This window comes from Trachurus japonicus, chromosome 5 (genome assembly GCF_045865225.1).
Source record: "Trachurus japonicus isolate A0001 chromosome 5, Traja_1.0".
Taxonomy (NCBI): Eukaryota; Metazoa; Chordata; class Actinopteri; order Carangiformes; family Carangidae; genus Trachurus; species Trachurus japonicus.
In genome coordinates, this window is record NC_140911.1 from 24,169,792 (window position 1) to 24,193,784 (window position 23,993).

General features: G+C 41.9%; 1 protein-coding gene and 1 pseudogene across 3 annotated transcripts in view; one reads left to right on the forward strand and one right to left on the reverse strand.

Annotated features, from left to right (window-relative positions):
- Window positions 1-18,249, reverse strand: part of il17rd (interleukin 17 receptor D) — a 28,554-nt gene extending 10,305 nt beyond the window's left edge. Inside the window, exons 1-3 of one of the 2 annotated variants that reach the window (XM_085776876.1) lie at window positions 18,004-18,249; window positions 4,528-4,582; window positions 986-1,108 (exon numbers count right to left, since the gene is read on the reverse strand). In XM_085776876.1, the coding sequence (XP_085633002.1) occupies window positions 986-1,108; window positions 4,528-4,582; window positions 18,004-18,123 (298 nt within the window). In that variant the 5' untranslated portion in view covers window positions 18,124-18,249. The remainder of the gene's footprint in view (window positions 1-985; window positions 1,109-4,527; window positions 4,583-18,003) is intronic. The other variant, XM_085776878.1, reaches the window with a different exon arrangement.
- Window positions 18,250-19,514: 1,265 nt separating this feature from the next.
- On the forward strand, window positions 19,515-23,097 carry LOC146987624 (kelch-like protein 10; annotated as a pseudogene). Its single transcript, XR_015035886.1, has 6 exons — window positions 19,515-19,679; window positions 20,194-20,608; window positions 21,589-21,700; window positions 21,738-22,211; window positions 22,424-22,574; window positions 22,753-23,097. The product of XR_015035886.1 is annotated as a kelch-like protein 10 (transcript).
- The last annotated feature ends 896 nt before the right edge of the window (window positions 23,098-23,993 follow it).

Below are 23,993 nucleotides of genomic sequence, written 5' to 3' on the forward strand. Positions count from 1 at the left end.
CTAGTGCACCAAACACCGTGATCACAGAGATACGGACTCTCACCTCACCACACTCATATCTGAGCCAAGAAAGAGACACGATACAGATTATATTAAGTTTAAGATTCATTTGACTGACTTCTTTTTCTAAATTTGCCTTTGTTATCGCAACAATATTGTTACCATGAACTTAACTCATATGGTCACGATAACCATGTAGTGAAAATCTGACATTGTGGGAACCATGTTAGGGTCATGAATGGCCTGAGTTCTTCACAGCATCGATTCCACGTGATGTTAGAAACGTTTCTTTGGTCTCGGCTCCGTTATGACGCGATCAGCGATTTGACCACATTCCACGGATGAATCACTGGGGTTCACTGAACTCACCGTCAGGTTCATGAAACCAGTTTGAGACCAAGTGTGTTTTATGTTATCCTATCCTATGACTTTGATCTTCGGATCGATCATTTTTTGTTTCTTCTTAGTGTGTTGGAAACATTTTGGCCAGATAAAGCAAAATCAGCTTGTTTTAAAGTTTTCAGCTCCGAGTCTGAGCCGGAGACGACTCGAGGACTTTGGACTTTGACAGGCAGATGTGACACAAGTGACGAGGAACATTCAGAGGGATTTCTGTCCATCCACGGGAAAACAACAGGCGGCATTGTCACAGAGAGAGAGGGAGAGGGAGGGAGGGAGAGAGAGAGAGAGAGGTTCACCTTACACTAAGCACATGCACCAACACACATTCCTTCATGGTCAAGTCTTGGTATTGTTGTGTGAGATGTGATCCTCTCTCTCTCTCTCTCTTTCTCTCTCTGGAGCTGATCAAAGGGATGGACACACACACACAGAGACACACACACACACAAAGCTGGGTAATCTTACAGATTTGAGCACAAGGCTTTACTCTTCTGCTCCCCCCCTCCTCTCTCTCTCTCTATGGGTAGACAGTCAGAGAGGTAAACTGACAGGTAAACACACAGGTAATCAAACAGACAGTTACCTAGTGGACTTGCGGACCAGTGGACGACCACGGCGGCCTGGTCCTCACAGGCCAGGTGGCTGAAGGAGACGTTGGCGACCTCATGGATCACGTGTTTCCCCAGTGGGTAGTTTAATGAACAGTCTGCAGGAAGGGACAAGACAAGGACAGAGACAATGACAGAAAGAGATCAACAACTGCACATAACACAGATTATAAATATCCATTATATACCATATTCCATCACTTAAAAACAGTTCTACGTGTGTTGCTATAGCAGCATCTTTCAGTTCATCAGCTGTGTCGGCATATCGATGCTGTGATTGATGCGTTTTCATCGTTTCATTTCATTCTTTTGCATTACACACCAATCAAAAGGATGATAACAGTATCAGTCCATCCTCGTGTGTGAAGTTTTGTAAAGCAACGTAATGTTCGCTCTCTAAGAGGCTGTGTCATGTGACAGAAAAAATAGAAAATAATTACCAATGATTTCAATCATCATTTATTAATCACGTCAATCATTTTCTGAGTGTAAAAACAGATGAAAAAAACTATTCAGTTTTCAGTCTTTAAAGAAAAGATTCGCTGCTCGTCTGATGTAACACTCAGACTGAATATCTGGTGATCTTAGGACAAGACACATGAAGTTGCCACCTCAACAATATTTTGATGTTTGAAAGAAATATGATGGAACAAATTATTAATGAAGCCCTGATCTGACTGCATTTCTTTTTAGTGATTACAACGCTGTTTTAAGTCCCATGATGGTTGGAAACCATGAGAACAGGAAACAGGTGATTGTCAGCAGGAGCAGACTCCACTTATTGTTCCTATTTTAAATGAACCACACCTAACTCATTCGATCTGCATGCGTATTCTTACAACCTCCTCTTGTTTCCAACAGTTCTCTTGTGAAAAATGAAGAGAGGAGGAGGAAGAGGAGAAGAAGGAGGAGGAAGAGGAGGAGAAAAAGGAGAAGGAGGAGGAGGAGGAGCAGCCAGCCATGAACAGAGAAGGATTGGAGGAGAAAAGCTGGACTTTGGGCGCAGAAAGAAAATGGGCGTGAGTTCAGACACGACTGACTGCTCCTCTTTCCTCCCGCCAGCAACCTATTGACAGGGAGGATTGAGGTGAGGAGGAAGAGGAGGAGGAGGAAGATGGGACATATGAGAGGAGATTAAAAAGGACAGAGATGACTGAGAGGAGGCAAGGAGCCATTGCTCCTCTTCTCCTCATCGTCAGAGAAGGGTCACGTTCAGGGCTGAAGGAGAAGGTCACGGCTGGTCGCTCCTCTTCCTTCTCTGCCATTATCCAGCTCCTCTATAGGATGTGAGGAGGAGGGAAAGGTCACAGCTTGTTACTCCTCTTCCATCTCCTCTTTGTATTCAGAGTCTTTTTATGAGACAAAGGGGGAGGAAAAGGAGGATGAAACAAGGATGTGAGGGCCAAAGGAGAAGTTCAGTGCAGGGTGAGGAGGAGAAGCTCTCTCTTCACTTCTCCTCTTCCTCCCGTTCTCCTTCCAGTTTAAGAAGCAACAATGAGGCTGCAGACTTTTGAATGATTTCTTCTCATCCTTAAACAGCTGGACTCACATTTAAACAAAAATGTTGGTCACAAATGAATAAATGCTGTTTCTGTTGGGGAGAGGCAAAGTGAAACTGTGTAATGTCTCAGTTCTGCTTCAATCCCACTAATTATGTAAAAAAAAAAAAAAGTTATTACATTTAAATAATAAACCCTCAGCTTTATTGTCAAATAATGGTTTAAAATTTTGGTGGCAATTTCAAAAAGGCCTTTGACTTTCACTTTGAAGGCGAAGAGTCCAACAGGTGGTTGTTGTTTAGGCTTTGTCTCAGATGACAAGCTCGTCCTCAAAAAGCTAACTCCACATGAGTACAGGGAGAATATCTGTGATTGGCTGCTTGCATTTTCCACCACATTTTACTGTGGCTGGTGGAGTTTGGAGAGGATGAAGATGGCAGTGAGGAAGATAAAGACTGTTTTCTATGCAAACAGTGTACAGCAGAGGCTAAGGGAAAAGAAGCAACATTAGTTCCTCATCACAGTGGAGTGGAGACTTCTCTCTTGGTTTGTTAACGATGAGAAAAATAGCGAAATGTCTTCAGACTTTTGTGTTTAGCTCTGCTGAGCTCGACTGCAGGTCAAAGGTCACCCTGCTTTTTACTCCCCATTACATCACTGCAAACAGAGTCGGAGACACAAGGAGAACACAGAGTCTCCTCTGTCCTCCTTCATCCTCCAACAGCTGGAGGTCCAGAGGAAGGGAAGCAGTGAGGTGTGTCCCCCACCATGGCACGCACACACACACACACACACACACACACACCTCAGTACACACACACAATGAGCTGCTTCTGATTGTCATGCTAAAACACCTCTGTGCTTAACTTTGACTTAATCTGTGTGGGTTTCAACGCTTTTTATTTCATGAGATCTTAAAAAGAGGAAGCATCATCATTTCAGCGACATGACCTTCTGGCCGCGGCGCTGACCTCCGTGGTTTTGGTGACATAATGTGTATGAAGAATTAAAGAAACTTCCTTTGAGACGTGGCAGCAGTTGAAGTTTTAAGTTCACTGGGAGACGCCCAGAGAGAGCAACGGCCTGCCATCCATCAATCAGTGAATACTAAGGATATTATGATGATAAAATGTCAACTTAAAAGGAACACTTTCACATTTTTCACTTCTTTGAGTTTGAAGAGAAGATCAATTCCTCTCTCATGTCTGTGTGGGAAGGAAATCAGGAAATCGTTAGCTTAGCGTAGCATATTATAGACTTGAACCAGAGGGAAACAGCCAGACTGGTGGAAATCATCAGATTTGATTCTGATTCTTCATGCAAAGTTTTAAGATCTGTGAAACCATCACAGTTTGTTCATTTATTGATTACTGGACCACCAAAACATATAAATAAAAGTAAATTAATAAATATATGTTATATTCTGATAACTGATTCGTCGAATGAATTAAACTCTGGTTTCCTGGTTTCTAGTTTTTAGTATGTAAACTCCAGTAAAAAAAAAAAAAAGTTAAATCACACAGGTTGATATTAGAGTTGCATGAAGACTGCCAACACACACACACACACACAAGTCACGCGCACAAAGAGGAAGCTGAAAGTGCTTCTCGCTCATGGTCACGGACAAAAGCAGGAGGCAGGGATCGGCCACGGCTCAGGAACTTGACTTTTAGAGAGAAAAGAACAAAAGAGGAGGAAAAGGAGGAGGAAGAGGAGGAGGAGGAGGAGGAGGAGGAGGAGGAGGAGGAGGAGGAGGAGGAGGAGGGTGGGTCGGAGATGTGGGGTCAAGGGGGATATTGCAAATTTTCACATTAACATGATGGAAACTTCTGACTGAAGTCAGAGAAATGTCCTATGTGTTTGACATTACCAGGAAGCGACCAACATCACACTCAACATGAAGCTGATGAGTTTTATTTTCATTCATGCCTAAATATGAAGTTACTGGGATTAGTGCCACTAAACTACAGAAAGAGTCAGATGATCCATAGTTAAAGCAGTTTTAAGGAGAAACTCACTGTCGCTTCTGAAGGTGACAGGCAACCTGCGACCTCCATCGGCACCCGACTGCACCTGAGAGAGGAGGAGAGAGAAATTACAAGACGTTAGAAAAGGCTTCTCATATGAGTCTGTCGGTTTGATCAGGCTCCTGAAAATCATTAATATCATAAAGAGAGTAGTAGCCTACCTACAGAGAATACTGGATTTTTTGGGTTGTAATTATGCTATAAAGTACAAAGTAAGAGCTGCAACTTTATGTAGGCTACCAATTCCATTTCATTAATTCACAGATACAGAAGTGAAAAGACTGTTTGTTTTATCATAAGAAAAGCAGCAAATGCTCAAACCCAAGAACATGGAAATAAAAAATTGGGGGGCGTTTTTTTGTTTTTTTTTGGCTTGATAGATGATCGACTGTTTAGGAAGATCCAATTACATGAATCAATTTCCAAGGCGGCTCGGTCATGTCATGTTCCTGAGCAAAACCAGAAACACAATGAGAAGGAAAAGTGTTTACATGTCGACTCATTACAACCTGTAAAACAAGTACAGGAACTAACAACTCTTGTGTCAACGTGTTTTTTAATTGTTTAAAACTCCAACCCCTGTCACCTGAAAACCACGGGACATCACTTGATTCATCAAAACAAAGAGCATGAGCTAATAAAAATGAACCAAATGTCATACTTAAAGGGACAACGAGGAGTTTTGGAAAAGCGAAGCGTTTTCACACTACATTTATGAGCCTCCGCGCACACCGTACATTTCTTTTGACCGGCGCAAGACGGACTCATGTTTTCATTCATCAATAATTAAAGTCAGAGGTTCAAAGAGGTTCACATACCGTCGTAGTTCCGACCATAAACGGCGATTCAGCTACGTTATTCTCATGACTCGTTGCGAAACTGAAAGCAAAGAAACGCTGGTCGGCTCGACCAGCATCTCCGCCACCACTAATAATAACAAAATAACGATAGAGACAGAATGATATATTTATCGAAAATGGGCCCATTAACAAGTGTGGGTAGCGGAGATTCATCCACATTAACGTGAGACTTTTTTATAACCGATTAGAAACTCCTCATTGTCCCTTTAAAGAAAGAACAGAAGGAAAGTGAACACTGAATCTAATTATGAGAGAAGAGAAAAACTCATCTCTACAACAACTGATAGTAAAACATGACTTCAAAATGTTGCTGATATTTAAGTTCAAGGGAAGTCAAAGCTAACACAACTATCCTTGTCAGGTCAACGGCCACAGAAGCACAGTCAGGTGTTAGCATGAGCCACTGAATACAAATGTAAGTTTTGAGATGTGATTTAAGGGTTGTAACAGAGTTAGCTGCCCTGATGCTCAGTGGGAGGCCGAGGGTCCTCATTCATATCTCACTGATCAATCACAATACATAGCTAAGCCACACCACTTAGTCCCCCATTGATGAGCTGCCTGCCACCACAGATGGGATGTAACTCTGTGGGAAACACTGATCCGGCTGCACAGTGACATGCAGCTGCAGGCCACAACCACTGGATAAGTGCAACGAATGAACAAATGAATAACTTAATAATGTCAATAATATGAAGGCATGGATCCAGTATTTGCAGCTTTACTTCCTTCTGCTACAGTTAACTTCTCTGTAATGACACACCAGGCTCCGTCCTGTGGAAAACTTCCAGGAACGTCACATGGCTTTTGTATTACTGTAGTAAACGCTGCCACTAGAGACACATCAGAAGAAGAAAAAAAACTTGATCTGCTTGATTCTGCCTCTACTCATTCAGCTGCCAGGACCTGGATAGGCTTACAAGCTCCACCCAGCAGCTCCATTTCATACAGAGGACGGCAGACACAGTGGCACACGATGAGCACAGAGATAAGCCGAGGTGTGAACATCGCCTCCCCTGTGAGCTACAGTTACCCACAATCCCCCTCTCCTTCTGTGTCTCCGCACAAAGACACCGATTCTCATGAGGCCCGTTCGACAGCCAGAGCTGTTTTACAGTTCTGACCTTGTTTTCATGTTGCCCTGCAGTGAAACACACACACACACACACACACACACACACACACACACACACACACACGCTTGTTACAGAGGTGTCAGACTGTGGTCACACAAGCAACAGCCACACACCTGAAACCAATCAGACAGACCCCTTACTGTGTCTGTGTGTATTACAGAAGGTGCGCCATGCTTGTTAGCAGTCACTGTACCTACACACACATACACACACAAAAACACACACACAATTAAATACCTGTGAAGACCCTAATAGACATTATACATGCAGCACTCAAAACAAACCTTAGCATTGACACTTAAACCAGAAACTCACTGGAAAGACAGAAACACACACACACACACACGGGTCTATCCTATCATGCTCCTATTAATTATATATTTTGCCTTTGGTTTGCCTCCACTGCTGACCTTTGACCTTCAGGGGTTTTACATGCTGCTGTGTCCACAGACGTCCCGCTGGCAGCATGAAATGGAGGCTAATTAAAATCAAGGGAAGCTTTTCACTGACAGCTCAGAAAGGCAGACTTCCTGACTGGTTGCACTGGGAAACTAAACTACCCTGCCCCCTCCCAAAAAAAGCCGGTTGTACGACAGACTGAAGTCACCAGAGAGGATGTTAGAGAGATGAACGAGCAGGTTGCTTGTGTATTTTGTTATAGTGTCACAGAAAAAACAGGGCTCCTAAAGACATAAAGATTGAAAACCAAGACAAAAACAAAAGGCCCTAAAAAATGTAAAAACAGGGAATTTAATGCTTTTTGTAAAGTATAATTTTACATCAAACATTTTTTTTAAATATGCCATTGACATACAAGGGTATTTATATGAGCTTGCACGCTTCTGATTGGCCAGTGCGCAGTGACAAAAGCTGAGCCAGGTTCCACTTTTCCTTTGTGCGAGGACCCCTGCTGCAGCAGTGAACTGCGTCGTTCCAATGAATGAGCATTGAGCATTTTTCATGCAGAGCTGTTGTCTGTGTAAACACGGCCTCAGAGCATCGGTATACAACTGCAGGGCCGCTGAAGCTGACAAAAGCCATTTCCTACACCTTAACTGGTATTTATGAGCAGTGAGAGTGTCTCACTTCACTCACACAGGTTTCTAGAGAAGTCTGTAATTATAAAAGGTGACAGATATAACTTTGAGTCGTACTTCAACTCGCTTCACGTTCACGCCTGACAACCAGTACGTGGCAGCTCTTCAGGCTCACCACCAGATTATTTTGGCAGATATTGTGATACGAGCCACAGTTTCAGATTTTACATTTCGTTTTCACTCCAATCAAATCTCTTCTCGAATCAAATTTAAAACTGGTGTGATTTTCAGGCATGTCCAGGCATGTCCAGGCAGCTAAGTTAAGCTACAGCTACAGCTCCAGTTGGCCATTAAATGTGACAACAGTCCAAGTGTCCGGTCCTTGTGTACAAGCATGGGAGGGGAATTGATTTATTGACCAAGGTCCGTGTGACTCTGTTTTGATGGGTGCGCTTTTCTGGTCACCACAGACCAAACTATTCACAAGTTACCTGGCAGCAAACTGCAAACAAAACATACAACTACAGCTCTGTATGCTGTATGTGCTGTATGCTTTACTTTTTGTTACCAACTTCTTCTGTTATGCATGTTGTCTGGCTTTCAAGTCAAAGCCCCGAGGCAGGAACTGAGGCTGAGGTAAACATGTCATTTGACTCCCAGCCACATTATCTGGGTGAGTTCGTCCAGCTTTTTAAGAAATTCAATTTGGTCAGAGTAATATGTTTACATGTATTTTTAAAAAGTCTGGTTTTAATTGGACTAAGACTGTGTCATGTTAACATACTGAGTGTGACACATTTGACCTCAAATATGATTTGGATATTTCATGTGGCCATGTTGCCATTTCAATTATATTCTGATTAACTGTGCAGCTCTACTTTGACTCAACACTTCGGCACGGTCTGCTCTGATAGGCCGACCGCTGCAGACCGAGGCAACTGAATGTCAGAGCTGCAATGAATGCAACACAGTAAGATGTCAACAATTACTGTTTACTTCGCTGTGCAAGTCAGACTGTAAAATATCAGTCTGAGTCAGATTATAATACAGGTCTGTAACTGATGACAACAGAAAAACTTGTATGAGAGTAGGTTGACGTCATCTGTGTCTGCAAAATTATCTTTTTGCCCAGAGACACAGAAAAGTATTTGCGCCTTCGGTTCGGCGTGTGTGTTGTGTGTGTGTTTGTGTGTGTGTGTGTGGCCCAAATCCAGTTCAGGCATCAGTGGATGTGTCTTACAGCGAGGACGGGCTGGTGACCCCACCCACCGCCACAAGCCAAAGCCTCATTCTTGTACAACTGGCAATTTTCTCTAACAGAGAAAGAGAATTTTCTTTCTTCCTGTTGCCAGGTGTTTCTCACTAGTAATAATCATATGCACACTCGCACAAACACACACACACACACACACACACATGCGCAAACACACAGGGCCCGAGGCCGGAGCACACTGAGTCACATCGGTAAACAACTGAAAAGAAAAGGAGAAAAAGGAAGAAAAGAGAAAGACCAGTTCATTATCAGTAATAAAAGAACTAAAGAGCAGCTGTTGCAGATCCAACACACAGGCAGCAGAAAAACTCAGCATTGGGGAAACACTGCAGGTTTGAGCCCGTGCTACGAGTCACTTTATAAAACGACAACAAACAACTGAAGTGAAGTACAAATATGTAAACACAAAGAAGTTAAACTCTGAAAAGAGAGCAGAAGTCCCCTCGGGAATACACACACACACACACACACACAGAGTTCCTGCCGTAATCAGACAGCTAATTGCAGCCTCAGTTAGCTGAACATCAACAGTAATTAATCACAGAGCTGGAGCGAAGGAAATAAGGAGGCAGAGAAAGGACATATGGAGGAGGGAAGCAAAGGATGCCGAGGGAAGACGGAGACAAAAAGGAGGGATCAAAAGTGGGAGTGAGGGATGACGGGAGAAATAATCACCGGGCCTGCAGGGAAGGAAGGAAAGAGGGAAGGAAGAACAGAGGGAGGGATGAGGAGAAAGAGGAATCTGATTAAACAGGAACTCCTTCAATTACAGCTTTCAGGGTTCACGGAGCAGACTTCTCCTCTCCCTCGTTGTGTTTGGGGCGACCAGACCAGTTCCAGATGTGGGGCAGAGAACATGGGACACACTCTCAGTTGACCTTTAATCAACATGAGCTGAGGCACAAACAGCCAGAAAAGTAACCGGGGAAATCTGTATCAGACTCTGTATCAGTATCTGTCCAAGACCCACAGTCTTATAATTTGCTCATCAGAGAGTTCCTGGAATTGTGCAAACAGATAAAATAGTCTTCTTTTATCAAGACAAAGCTCTTGAACAGTGACTTGACCTTTTCTTTAACTATTTAAGACCAACTATCAAACCCTCTCTCTATATATGACTGTTGTGTTACTTTCTTCCTGATGGTCCTGAAGTGTTGGTATTATGAGTCGTATAACCAGATGTGGCTGTATGTTTCATTTCTATCATGTTTTTACCCATTTGTCTTTTCATTACTTTCATAATCTTTCAGATTAATACAACTTTTTTTTATTCCTAATATATATTTTTTGGCAATAATGTTACTTGTATGCGCGTATGAGGAGATGACACCTGGAGGGAGTGGGGTTTGGATGTTTTCAACTTTTGTTGTAAATGTTGGACCACTCACTGTTGTTAATTTGACATACAAAACTGATAAACAAAAGGTTTTCACCTTCTGTCCACTATTGCCGACGTTTCAAGCATCAGAAACTGAGTCTCTTGGAAACATCAGGGCTAAGCTTTTGTCTGGACGGGTGAAAACTAAGAGCTTTGAAATGGTTATGTAGACGCCTACGATCCCTCCCTGATTCGGTCTCATCAGTCAAACTCTTCGCTTGTGGACTTGGAAGGTCTAACAGGTGTGATTCATCGCAGTCACAACGGATTTGTTTTACAATGCATCACTTTTGCTATGTTTTCACATCCTGGCCACACGACTACAGAAAACAGATGAAAACAGAGAACTTTTGAAAGTGATGACGCAGATGCCCTCAGTCGCTCCCTGACTGGGTCTCATCAGCCTCAACTAAATGTGGTGAACACAATTTGGATGGGGAAATAAAACTAAATGACTTTTACTAGTACTGTGCAACTCTTTGCTGAACTAATGAACTACACAAAAGACTACCAGCTTCCTGTTTACACCAACACTTACATGCTCAGTGAAGGTGATGGCTCAGGTATGTGTCTTCTCATCTGGTCTGAGTCTTTAAACACTGTTTTAAAATGAAAGGTATCTGAACGTGTTCACCTTTTGCTTCGCTTTGTATTCTGATGAGGTAGTGCATATAAATCCCAGGATCAGTTATGTCCCTGCACAGCCCAGTCTCTGGTGACAGTGTAGCAGCTATGCTTTCGTGTTCAAATACTGAATTTATTCCCTTTGCAAAAAAAAAAAAAAACAGAGAAATCTACATTTTGATGTTGTTCCACAATAAAAGTAGTTTGCTAGTACAAACAGTTACATTATGTTTCACAAATGATGGCTGGTTGCATCTTCCAGATATGTCCTCTTTCCCCCTGGTCTCCTCAATGTGTCTCTGGTTTGTTGTGACTTATGAAACATCTCTGTATTAACTACAGAGGAAATGAAGTCATGTTGGAAATCATAGCACTGCATGTTGTGAATTTGGCAAAATGAGCACCAGTGAAAGGTGTCAAACAGTGTCATGTAAAAGCTGTTTACAGTCCATATGAAGATACATTTCAGATGTGGCCTGTTTGCTTGTTAAACAAATTTGCGCTCCTCTGTATGTTGAGTGTGTTGAGTGTGTAACTGTTAAAAACATGTTTCTGACTTTGACAGATACTGCATGAATATGAATGTTGCATGCTTTTTCAAACACCCAGCCCTGCGCTCTCTAAAGACAAACACAGTTTCCCAACAACTCACCAAGTAAGATCTATTCTAATCACTAGTTTAGCACCGACAAGCACCTGCTTCACAAATTCAACAAAAACATGAAACCTTCCACACCCTTTTTTAATTAAATAAAGGATGAATTCGGTTAAAAGACTTGGTGCTAACACTGTGGCGTAATGTGTGTGTGTGTGTGTGTGTGTGTGCGCCCCAGGGCTAAAAACTCAGCCCTGCTCCTCTTAATGTCTTCCTGTCTCTTACAGACACACACACACACACATGCACATGCACACACACTTCCAAACACTTCCATATGGGACAACATAGCTTTGTGTGTGTCTGTGTGTGTTATGGGGGGTTAACTTGCCAACATCGCACCACAATGTCTCTGGGGTCCGACCGGCTAATGACCAGAACCCCAGGTCAAAGCTATATTTGGTGTTCTTAGGTCTGTTAGGGTCCTGTTGTATTGCTACAGGTCTCTGGACTGTGTGTGTGTGTGTGTGTGTGATTAATGTTTCATCATTTTTTAATATTATTGTATGTTTTCAGTCTTGGCTCATGCAAATAGTAAGAAAATCTGGAAACAAAAGAGAGGTGCAACAATGCAAACTCTGTGTGTTTGGGAGCAGCCAACCAGAGATTTCCCACCGCAGGAACAAAACCTGCAGCTTCCTCCTCCTGCATGACTGCCCCTCAATGACCCCCCGCCCCTCTTCTTCATCGTTTACCCCCCCCCCCTCCTCTTCCTCACCCAGGAGGAGCTGCTCCACTCCTGCTGTGACAGTTTGTCCTTTAAAAGACTCTCATCTTTTCAGACAGAGAGCACCAGGACCTGCTCTGACTTCCTTTAAGGACGCCAACAGTGACATTAAGCATTAAATGACACTGTACATGTGCAGTGTTTGAGGATCCAGTCGGGCGAAAAAAAGGTGACAGAATCATGTGACCTGGACCTGCAGTTACCCAATGCTACTGAAGGGTGAGCAGACCATGAACATGCAGTAATCCAGCATCCAGGAGGATGGGTTTAGCCTGGCTGCGCATCAAGACTGGAAGCAGGGAGAGGGAGAAACTGTTGCTGGTGTGGACTAGTGGATAACCAAAATGTTCCCACACTGAATGTGCCCAGGGTGGCGGAGTGGGGGAGGGGGCCGGGTGCAAAATCTCAGGGTTATTATCCATCTTGAGCTAATTACACCAAGCTATCTTTTACCGCAGGCGTGATCACTTGATTGTGATCAGGCCAAAATAGTCCCGAGAGGCACACGGTTGGAAGACACAGTGATTTATGTACACATGTGAAAGCAGGCCTATAGATATACAAAAGAAAGAAAAAACAGATATTATTCATCGATTCAATCGATACAGCATGGTATAGTGGTATCTTGTGTGGTAATGTTGTATTAATCATCATATTTTATAAACTGTAAATACAAATTGAAGTTTTTGGCTCTACATAGCAGAGCATATTTTATGACTGGTCAGTCTGTCTGCTTGACGATCCCATTTTAAAAGAATAAAAATTATTTCAGTGAAATGAACAGACCAGGAACTTTATCCTATTAGATAAAACAGATGTTGACACAGATGTTTTCCTTCAGGGACATAATTTTCAGTCACAAAAATGCAATAAATGGCTTTCTATCACAACATGTTACTGCAATACTCACAATATTGTACTGTATTGTGACTTATCCTGACATGACCTGACATGACCTGATAATATTGGATCTCTAAATAATGGTCATGATTTTAGTTGAAGCTTGTACAAACATGTACATCTGTAGGCCAGGTCATCTCTGCAGTAACACAGTGTTTGGTGCAATCACATTTTTCCTTCACATTAGCAAAACGAATGAAAATGCAAAATGAGAAATGAATTTTGTTGCATATTAGGCATCATGAGTCTGCACCCATATCTGGTTGGGGGGGGGGGGGGCTGCTGATCTTGCTTTCAGTTTTAATATGATGCAAAAACTTTTGGTTCCCTTGCTTTGAGAAACCCCAAGATGATTTTCAACAAAAAGCCTTTTTTTAATTGACCAACAGAGGCCAAACTCAACAACTCAAGCAGATGTACAAGAACTGACGTATGCACATAGACAGAGTCTTCTGTCTGTACTCTGTGACCATTTCTCACATATTTCTGCAGGTATTCACAAAGATTACAGTCAGATATGTCATAGATTAAGGAAGACTAAAGGACTCAAAGACCAAAGTTGCCCATCAGCACAACATGGGGACGCTGACGAGGATTCATGTTTGAATCCATTGGGACTGAGATGACCCAACCTGGTTGAAATGTCCAAACCTATAAAGGGAGGACTTGTTGAACTAAAAAAAAGATGAGGAAAAAACATGGAGGTTTCCTCTGAACGTCTCCAAACACTCATCCTGTTCATTAACGAAATGAAACCTTGGCATTGCTTCAGATGGACATAGTTTAAGGGATTACTTGAGCGTCAAAGCTGGTTCCTCAGAGACCAACACTGAAGAGATATTTCCCTGAGATGTTGTATGTCGGAGGTGAAGGTCGAGCATCGATCCTTCATCCCCTGCCTGATTCAGTCGCCAGAAACCCAGAGCACACACGTGTTTCACATCGGCCGCCCACCCAGCCGTGACGCCCTCTGAGGCTCTCTGATGCCAAAAACACACCGGAGCCCTGGAGGATGATGGGATATGTGACATGGTTACAGACTGGAAACCTGCTTTTAAAAAATGAGGGGAGGTTGAAGAACACGCGGAGGAAGCTGAATGATTTCCTGGTGCGTCCTCCTCCGCGGAGACAGATGTGATGGCTTCAGCAGATGTGTTTCACCAGGAAGGGAGGGTTTTTACACGGACCTAAATCATCTCCATCATCACCACAGTCTTCTTCACTAACTTGAAACATCCACTAAAACAGGAACTGTTTCCTTCATCATCTTCAGCATTTAAGTGATTCCTGCAACTCTTCTAAAGACACCGCATTATTTGTCCGTGTAGACGACGAGAGGGGAATTCCACGTTGACGTCTCAGGAAGTACTACCGCATATGTGGAAAAGTCGTAGAAAGCCTTTTGTTGCTCCTGTGGGAGCGGGGGTGAGGTCTGATAAAGTGATCAGGTGACTTGAGTCGCCGTTGGTTCGGACTCAAGTCAGAAAATGAAAAAAGTCTGTGGGTGTGGAGCTGAAGGGAAGTGAGTTCACCAGAGCTCTGTAGCTCACTCCTCATCTCTGCTTCAGGCAATTGGATCAAAGCTACATCAGCCACATCTACCATAACTTCCCCAATCTCTGAGCAAACTGTTGGTGGTCAACTTGGATTGTAAGAGATGCCAGGTTCTCCGCTTCTGCTGCATTAATATAGGATCAGTCAATATGTGAAGGACATTCTCAGAGGAAAACAGGTGTTATGCATAACAAAGAAAAAGGGAAATAATGGTCAAATAAAATAATTAAATTTTAAGAAGGGACAATGTTTACACCATAATATCACCACTGAGAAATCACTGACAAAAAAAACTCAAATCAAAATCAGACAGTGTCACAGCAGTGAGGACTGTCACTAGTAGTCAAATAAATGGAACAGTTCACTTTTTCATTGTCCACTGTTTCCCTTAAGTAGTTGATTACTTCAGTACATCTAAATTCCACATCTTGGCCTGTGCTGGACGTCTTTTAATGATTTTTCCGCCATTTTATAGAGAAGGATGACGAGTAGATAAATCAATAGGCCTAATGAAAACAATAACTACTTGAAGCCTCATGTATTTTAAAGAAAACTGGAGCCCATACTGTCCACAACAATGTAAATGCAACCATTAGACAATCTTGCAGAGATTATTTTTGTTTTCAATTATGCCGACGAACATTTTCTTGGACACTTTGGTCAGAAAAATTGAGTCTTACATAAATGACAGACGATGAATCGATGACCAAAATGGTAACAGATTTATTTTTAGTCAATGGACTAATCAGTTGTTAAACTAATTAGTTAAGCTCTGTTTTTAACATACCTGCCCAAGGGTTGCTTTCAAACATAATGCAGACATGTAAAACTAGCAGAGCATTTATGGGTAACACAAAGACACGCGCGCGCGCGCACACACACACACACACACACACACACACACACAGAGCTCTAATAACCTCACACCTGTAGAATAGCAGGTCCTCACACCCCCATCTAGCTGCCTTTGATGTGTGTGTTTCTGAAAGGAGAGGGGAAGCTGGGAGAGAGAGGGGGAGGTGTGTGTGTGTGTGTGTGTGTGTGTGTGTGTGTGTGTGTGTGTGTGTGTGTGTGTGTGTGTGTGTGTGTGTGTGTGTGTGTGTGTGTGTGTGTGTGTGTGTGTGCACGCGCGTGTGTGTGTTTGGGGGGGTGGGGCTGCAGGAAGGAATGTTTCTTCAGAGTAAACAGTGTGAAGCTTCCTGTAGAAAACACTTCAAAGCCAGAGAGAGGAAACTAGGATCACACACACACACACACACACACACACACACACAGTCACACACACACACACACACGGACGGACAGACACGCGCGGTATCAAAGGCAGGTAGGAGTCATCTATCAACGCAAGAAAATTAAAACCTGTAGAGTGCCCACACAAACACACCATCAGATCATTCTCCACATCACACACATAAGAAAAGAAAATTATTTTGCACGCTTTATGATCACATCTGCTTCACACACACACACTATAAAACTGTCAGCAATGTCTGCAACACTGACCGCAGGTTGGTCTGTCATTATTCAGAGGAGTCAAGTTACTCTTAATCAATTTGATGATTGATCAATCATAATTTTTTAAAACTATCTCTCTGTCCGTTATTAATCCACTTGTTGTAATTTCTAATGCACACACCTCACCTGAGCTCAAAACCACACTTTGGTCTAAAAAGGGGAAACGACTGGTTGCTATAGTGACTGAAGGATTACTGTGTGGTTATTGTGGCAACCTGAGACCCTACAGCAACATCAACTGGTCTGTGAGGTGGACCTGGGTCTCTGTGTGCGGAATAAAAGGTGCAACATTACCGTGTGAATAGGAACAACCAGGAATTAACCCATGACAGTGACCCACGACATCCCATCATGCAGTGAATCAACACTTCCTGTCTCCACACTGGAGCTGGTGTGTGATATTTAGAGATTCAAGATTGATCAGTCCTCAGAAAAAAATATCAGATTAATCATTAAGGTTAATTTTGGAGCAAACTTTCTTTAAAAAAAAAAAAAAAAAAAAAAAAATCCACTTTCAGATTCAGATCAGTGTTTTATATCTTTGTGAACTGAATTTTTCATGAATTTATGAACTATGACAAAACAAGACATAGGAAACTGGGATTTTTATCTAGGCTAGTAAAATAATCAGCAGACTGCAATCTCTGACATTGTTTTTTAGGCAAAGATTCTTCAAAAATGCAGATACTCTGAGCTCAAAGGAGGCAGCAGCACACACCAGAAAGTAGGTAATCCGTGGCCAGAAACACAGAAAAAAAGCAGTTGCAAAGTGCAAAAGCAGAGCAGCAGTGTGGAGGCGGTGGGTCAGTTCACAGATTCCTGTTTTCCACATCAAATGTGTTTTTAAACGCAACACACAAAAGGCAGGAAATCAGCTTTACAACCTGCAATTCACCTAAACACCAACATTTACATGGAAATAAGGGGGAAGCTCTGCCTTGTTGTAACCCTCTAAAATCATGTAATTCATCACCACATCACAAACTGTCTCATTTACATCTATAGTATTTATATTCTAACCACTGATCCCCTGATTTTGCTCTTCGATTTCTTATGTATTTATGTATGTACCATATATAAATATAGCCTATATCAGACACAGGAAAAGGCCTTTCTAAAGGTCGTTTAGAAAGCTCCTCACACTCGGGACAGGTAGGACAGGAGCTGACGCAGTTGGATGTTAAAGACAAAGGTTTAATCTTGTCTCTACTGTTTTTTATGTCTTGTTGATGCTGAGACACGTTGATAAATCTAAACGTAGGCTATAAGCCAATAAATCACTCAAACACGAGCTTTCGGTTTTCTGCCACCATACAAAACATTGGTCGCCTTTAAAAAAAAAAGTTTACTTTAGTGGCTCACTGTCTCTTCCCTCACAGGTAGTTAAGTAGCTGTGCGGTAAATTACATGTAAGCCGTATTTAAAAGGACTCTCGACTGATTCAGAATAGATGTGGTAAATGTCTGTAGTTTGCATTTGGGCGCAGTAGAGTTCGTCCTGCAGAGAGACAGTCTGAACCTGAGCTCGAGCTCCGCAGACACACAGGTAAGCAAGGTAACGTGACTGACGCCGGACGCCGCTGTCTGAGGAAAAGTTTAACTTCAACCCTCACTGCATTTCACCTGTTAGTTTAGTAGTTTAAACAGAAATGACATAAACAGAAACAAACGAAACCGACTTTTAAAAAAAATCTTCAACCTCAACATTTTTCGAGACTTGAGTCGACGCAGCAGCGGCAGGTTTCGCTCAGTGTCGCATAAAACAATAGGCTACGGTCAAAGTTTGACTTGGTGTTTATTTTTTACCTTGAAGCCACATCGCTCCTGGTTTGATCTCCTGCTGCCTGAAGTCGTAGATCCACAAGAGAAGCAGAAAACCAGAAACATCCCGGAGAGAGAGATGAGGACGCTCCGAGGGGCCGCCATTCCTCCCTCAAGTCTGAACAACTCTGAGAGCCAGAGAGAGGAGAAGGAGGTGTGCGTGTGTGTGTGTGTGTGTGTGTGTGTGTGTGTGTGTGTGTGTGTGTGTGTGTGTGTGTGTGTGTGTGTGTGTGTGTGTGTGTGTGTGTGTGTGTGTGTGTGTGTGTGTGTGTGTTCACTATGCTTGTGAGGACCTGTTAAAGGTTTTAGATCTCAAAGGTGAGAACAGAGAACATTGTGTCCGGTCCTCAGATTGTACCAACCGGTGCCAATGGGCCGAGAGCCTGTAGGCCCCCACAGCCTCAACCACATATCATTCAGGTAATTGGTCTAATTAAAAGTAAATTAATTCAGAAGGACTGCACTGCATTTCAACAAGATGATAAATTATTTTTTCAGTTTATTGAATGTTTGACTTTTCAAGTCAAGTCAAATTAATTTCTATAACCCCAAATTACAGGTCTAAAGCCACATTTAGTGCAGCATACAATACCCGCCATCCTTAGATCCAGAAATCAGAGAAGTAGCCTAAAGGGGATCTGTCTTCCAAGACACACATGCAATAAATAAAAAGATAAACAAATATGCAAATTACAGCAACAGCAGATCTACAATATGCAGTGTAAAGAAGAGGAGGCGAAGAAAGAACAACGTAAGAATCACCAAGATTGTGTTTGTCATTAATGTTTATAATTACAATCTGAGGGCGCCAACATTGCAGGGCCAGCCCTAACATTATGAGTGATAAGCTTCCTCTTCCACATGATGAGGAAAGAAGACAGGATTTATACAAGTACACAAGAGGCAACACTAATACGTCCTTCACACAGAGGGAAGATGACACAGTCATCTTTTGAATGACAATTTCAGCCATGAAGAGCTGGGTCACTGACACAGTCCATCCCTGCAGGAGTGCACCACAGTGTCTCTGTGTCACCCTCTTGTGGCGAATATTAAGTAAAAACATAAAAATCTGTGTTTTGGTTTCTTCTCAATTTACTACCCGGTATACTATAAATCTAGCTTTGTTGCTCTTCATTTCCACATTTACATTTATACATATTAGATATTACATATTAGAGGTACATTGTTATATAGCCTACATTATGTACACTTTAATTTTGACATGTGGATGAATTGGAATAAAAAAGAACATAACATTTATCTTAATTTATACAATATTACCACATTTTCTGTTAGTGCAGTCTTTCATAATGTCTAAAATAAGTTTCAGTGTTCACAGTGAAACATAAACATCTGTGTGACAGTTTCAGCTTCTGTGATGTCACAATGAAACATTCTAGAATTCGCTCACAAGGTTCTAACAGGTTCAGAAACCCGAAGCTTCACTTCTGTCTGCAGAGGAACGAGCACCTGAAAATACCTATATCGATATCAAAGATGAACGAGCAAGGGCAAGATTCTGTTTCCATCCTCCTGCCGTCTGCGGTTTTCACTGAGTTTCGCCAGGATGGAAGACTGTGTGATGTGGTGATCAAGGTGGACGGCACCGAGTTGAGGGCCCACAAGATCATCCTGTGTAGCTGTAGCCACTACTTCAGGTGGGTAGATTATATTAGTGGAGCATAGACTGTAAACAGGTGAAGACTTCAGTAGAATAAAAGACATTTCAAAACTTTGGCATTTTGTAAAGGAAGTTTGTTGCAACATTTCTTCTAGACTGGCTATACTACCAATACCTCCTGTAATGAAAATTTGTGTGGCATGTAAATATTATTAATACTGACTACTAGAGGAAATCACTATCTTACTGTCAACACATTTTAGCAGATGTAGGTTTAAGTTTGTGATGCATCAGTATAATACTTATATTTCCCAGCACTCACATCTGGACTAAATGTAAAATTTGGTGTTGGCTAAAAGGAAGGAATCAGATCTGATCATTTCAATTCGCCCATCATGTCTATATTTTTCAATTTAGACATTATTATGTGTGTGTAGAAGTAGAATATTTACCCTGCATATCTGACATTTATACTATATAATCCCCAGCACTATGCCATGGCTATAAACAAATCTGCAGCCTGAAGTTTGGATTTGATAACGTATTGAAAGCACTCTCTTCACTGGTACCTGGAGTAGCTCAGAGAAGCAGATCTACACGATCCCTGGGGTGTCATCTGAGATGATGGACCTTGTCATCAATTATGCCTACACCCACTCTGTTCACCTGACAGGGGATAATGTGGTGGAGGCTTTGGCAGCTGCTGACCAGTCGATGGTGCCAGGCATGATTCAGGCCTGCTGTGTTTTCCTGGAGAACATTCTCAGCCCGGTGAACTGCCTTTTGATGTGGAGTCTAGTGGGCTTCTACAACTGCCATGAGCTGAGGGACAAGGTGTTTTCCTACATCCTGCACAACTTTGAGGAGATACGTAGTGTCTCAGAGGAACTACCTGAGCTCTCTGTGCAGGAGCTGATTACTATCATCCAAAGTGATCATCTCAAATGTGGCTGTGACACTAAAAACGTAATTGACTGAATGTGGCAAGAGGTTACTCTCTCTAATTTGTTTTGTAGCCACTGTAATGGTTAAGACAGGCTACCCATACAGACAGAAAAGTAGATGTAGATGCATTTCTTTTTTTTTAATATATTTTTTTGGCTTTTTTGCCTTTATTGGATAGCACAGTGAGAGAGACAGGAATGGGGGAGGCAGAGAGAGGGGGAATGACATGCAGGAAACGTCTGCCCGACGCGGGATTCGAACCGGGGACGCCTGCGTTGAGGACTGCAGCCTCTACATGGAGCGGCCGCTTTTTAACCACTGTGCCACGCACCGCCCCGTAGATGCATTTCTTGATCAGACTTGATTACAGTTTCAAAAGACTGATCATCTATCTATGATTAGATGATGATATACACACATGTGTATATGTTCACATTTTGTCTGTTAATCGGAGATCCTGTAGTTGTTCTGGTCAGGAAGAACTTGTGGTTCTTTTAATCTCTTTTATGTCTGTTTTTGGATTGGTGTAACATGAGCACACATGAAATTTGATCCAGTGAAGGAGCACACTGACATAAGATATGCTCAGTGATGAGTTGAAGACATGTAGTTCTTTGTTGAATTTTAAGAAAGCCTTGAAATGTAAAATAACGAAAAATTATAAAATATTATCATTAGCTATAATATGATTACTTTCATCTTATTATTTTGGACTGCTGACATTCTAGGTAATTTAATTTCATAGAGTGTAAAGGATAGGCAAATATAAGCCTTGGGCTTCAGCCTATTCCCTTTTCGGTCACTGTATGATATTTTCTTTTTGTGTGTGTCTGTGTGTGTGTGTGGTTGCAATTGTGTATAATATGTGTTGGCTAAACTGTTCACACAGAATGGTTGATTTTGATGTTGGTGTTGTATGACCGAAATAAACAAATTTCAATTCAATTCAATTCAAGATTTTAAAGACAGTCTCTTACTGCTGCCTTCTTATATCTCTTTAGATGCGGCTAGGCTTGATGACCCCCTCCTACCTCCAACACACTGTGGTTGACAATGCTCTGGTAAAGAACAGCAATGAGTCTAAACCCATCCTCAAAGAAGTAATCAAGGCATGTAGCCTACTATGTGTACTATATGTAGACCAATGGAGACTCAAAGTCTTTTTACAGAAACATGTTCACTCGCCCACGCCTACCCACTGACATTTTATTGGTCATTGGAGGGAATGACTTCCACAATGTCTCAACCAACCTTGATGCATACGATGTCCAAACCGACAGCTGGGTCACTGTGAACGCTAAAATTTCTCGAGCTCACCAGGGTGCTGCTGTTCTCAACAGCTTTGTGTCTACTTAATTGGCGGCTGTGACTATATAACTTACTTGAACACTGTGCAAAGGTTCAACTTAATCACCTACACATGGGACCAGGTGGCACCCATGAGCCGCTGCCATGTCAGCGTTGCTGTGCAAAATGGCTGCATTTATGCCATGGGAGGCTTCTGTGGAGACACTTACCTTGACACAGTCGAGTTCTACAAGCCTGAGACTAACAAGTGGATCATGACAACAAACATGCATCATAGAAGGAGTGGGGCCAGTGCTGCAACTCTAAATGGCAAGGTGTGTGAAACAGAGACAACTTAAATAAGAAATCTCTGATAGGGGAATGGTGTTAATTCAACCACAAACCACCATGATTATAATACAAAATAGAAAGGTTATTTTCACGTGATTATTCAGCCTGGCATCTTGCTCATATTGGCCAATTTCCTTTCTCTATGCCCGAACCAATCAGTGACCGGTGATCATTACTTCAGCTATCTTCTCTGTGTAGGTGCACATACTGTGGGGGTTACGATGGGTCTTGTATTCTTTCCTCGGCTGAATGTTTCAACCCAGACACCAATGTGTGGACATTTATTGCACCCATGAGGACCTGCCGAAATGGCCTGGGGGTGGTTGCCTTCAAAGACAAGATCTTTGCAGTAAGTGTAGATTTAATATGTTGCTCAAAAGTTTGGTTTTAAAACATTAAAATGGCTTGATCAAGATTGCTCATGCGCTTCGGTGGCAGGCCTTCAGGAATGATCTATCAGATTTGGAGACAAAAATTAAAAAGCTCAGGGTTTCCTATAGTCTCGGTATGGTTTACCTCTCTCCTAGGTTGGTGGCACCACTGATGGTTCCTACCACAAGCGCAGTGTTGAGGCCTACAACCCCACAACCAACAGTTGGAGCGACATGGCATCCTTGAAGACCCCCCGCAGCTTCTTTGGCATTGGAGTGGTGAACAACCAGGTCTTTGTGGTTGGAGGACACAATAGCTCCACTCTGCCAACTGTGGAGCGCTACAGTGCAGACACCTGTTTGTGGCACAATGTTGCTAAAATTGAGCAGTACCGCAATGGGCTGAGCTGTTGTGTGCTGCATGGACTCCACAGTGTGGCAGAGAAATTATTCTCTCGTGGTCCCCTGACAACCCTCACTGTGCAGGAAGCCCAGTCCTGACACGTATTGTATTCCATAATGGCATAGGATTGACATTAAATATAACTTTTTAAATAAACAAATTTATATAATTTGCATATTAAAAGAAGTGTTTTTTATTGTTCCTTTATATTTCCATCATACATTATGACTGTACAAATATGATACAGATATAATATATACCGTAATAGGCTATATATTTCATGTTTGTAATGTATATTGTATTTAATATGTATACATTAACCTTAATGTATGTTACCAACATATGATATTGGTTCTTTAAAAAACAGATTATAATTTGCAAAATGAAAAAAAAAAACTGCATGTTTTTCTGTCTGAATTAAATATAGCATTTCAGTACAGAGAATTAGCTTACACAATTTACTATACTAGGCTACTTACTTGCACAAAATTCTCTTTGTGATACAGGTGGCAGGAAAGAATAGGCTACGGTTTAATAAATTTGGAGGATTGTAGCCTACCAACCACACCAGCTTTAGAAATACATAAACATGTAAAGTCTTCAAAACTATTTACATGAACACATTGTTATTTATTTTGTTGATTTTTGTACATTTTTTTTTCCTTTCAGTGGACTGCTTGACTTTACACAGTCCCCCAGGCTATAAAGTTTATTAATCTAAAAATTAACAAAATGGTTCAAAGTCTGAATAATGAATATGAAAATAAAATCTAGCTAAAGAAAGTAACCTACATACAGAGCATATGATAGTCTCTAATCTCTCTATAACTCTAAAAACATTTTGAACCGATGACAACAGTAAAGTAATAAATACAAGCTAAAGATAGAGTTTTTCTCAACTCAGCTGCCAAGCCGCCATTATGGCTCTGAATTATTCACGAAAATAGTGAAAGGGCGATCCCGGAGAGAGCCAAAATGGCGCCTTTTCCCCTTT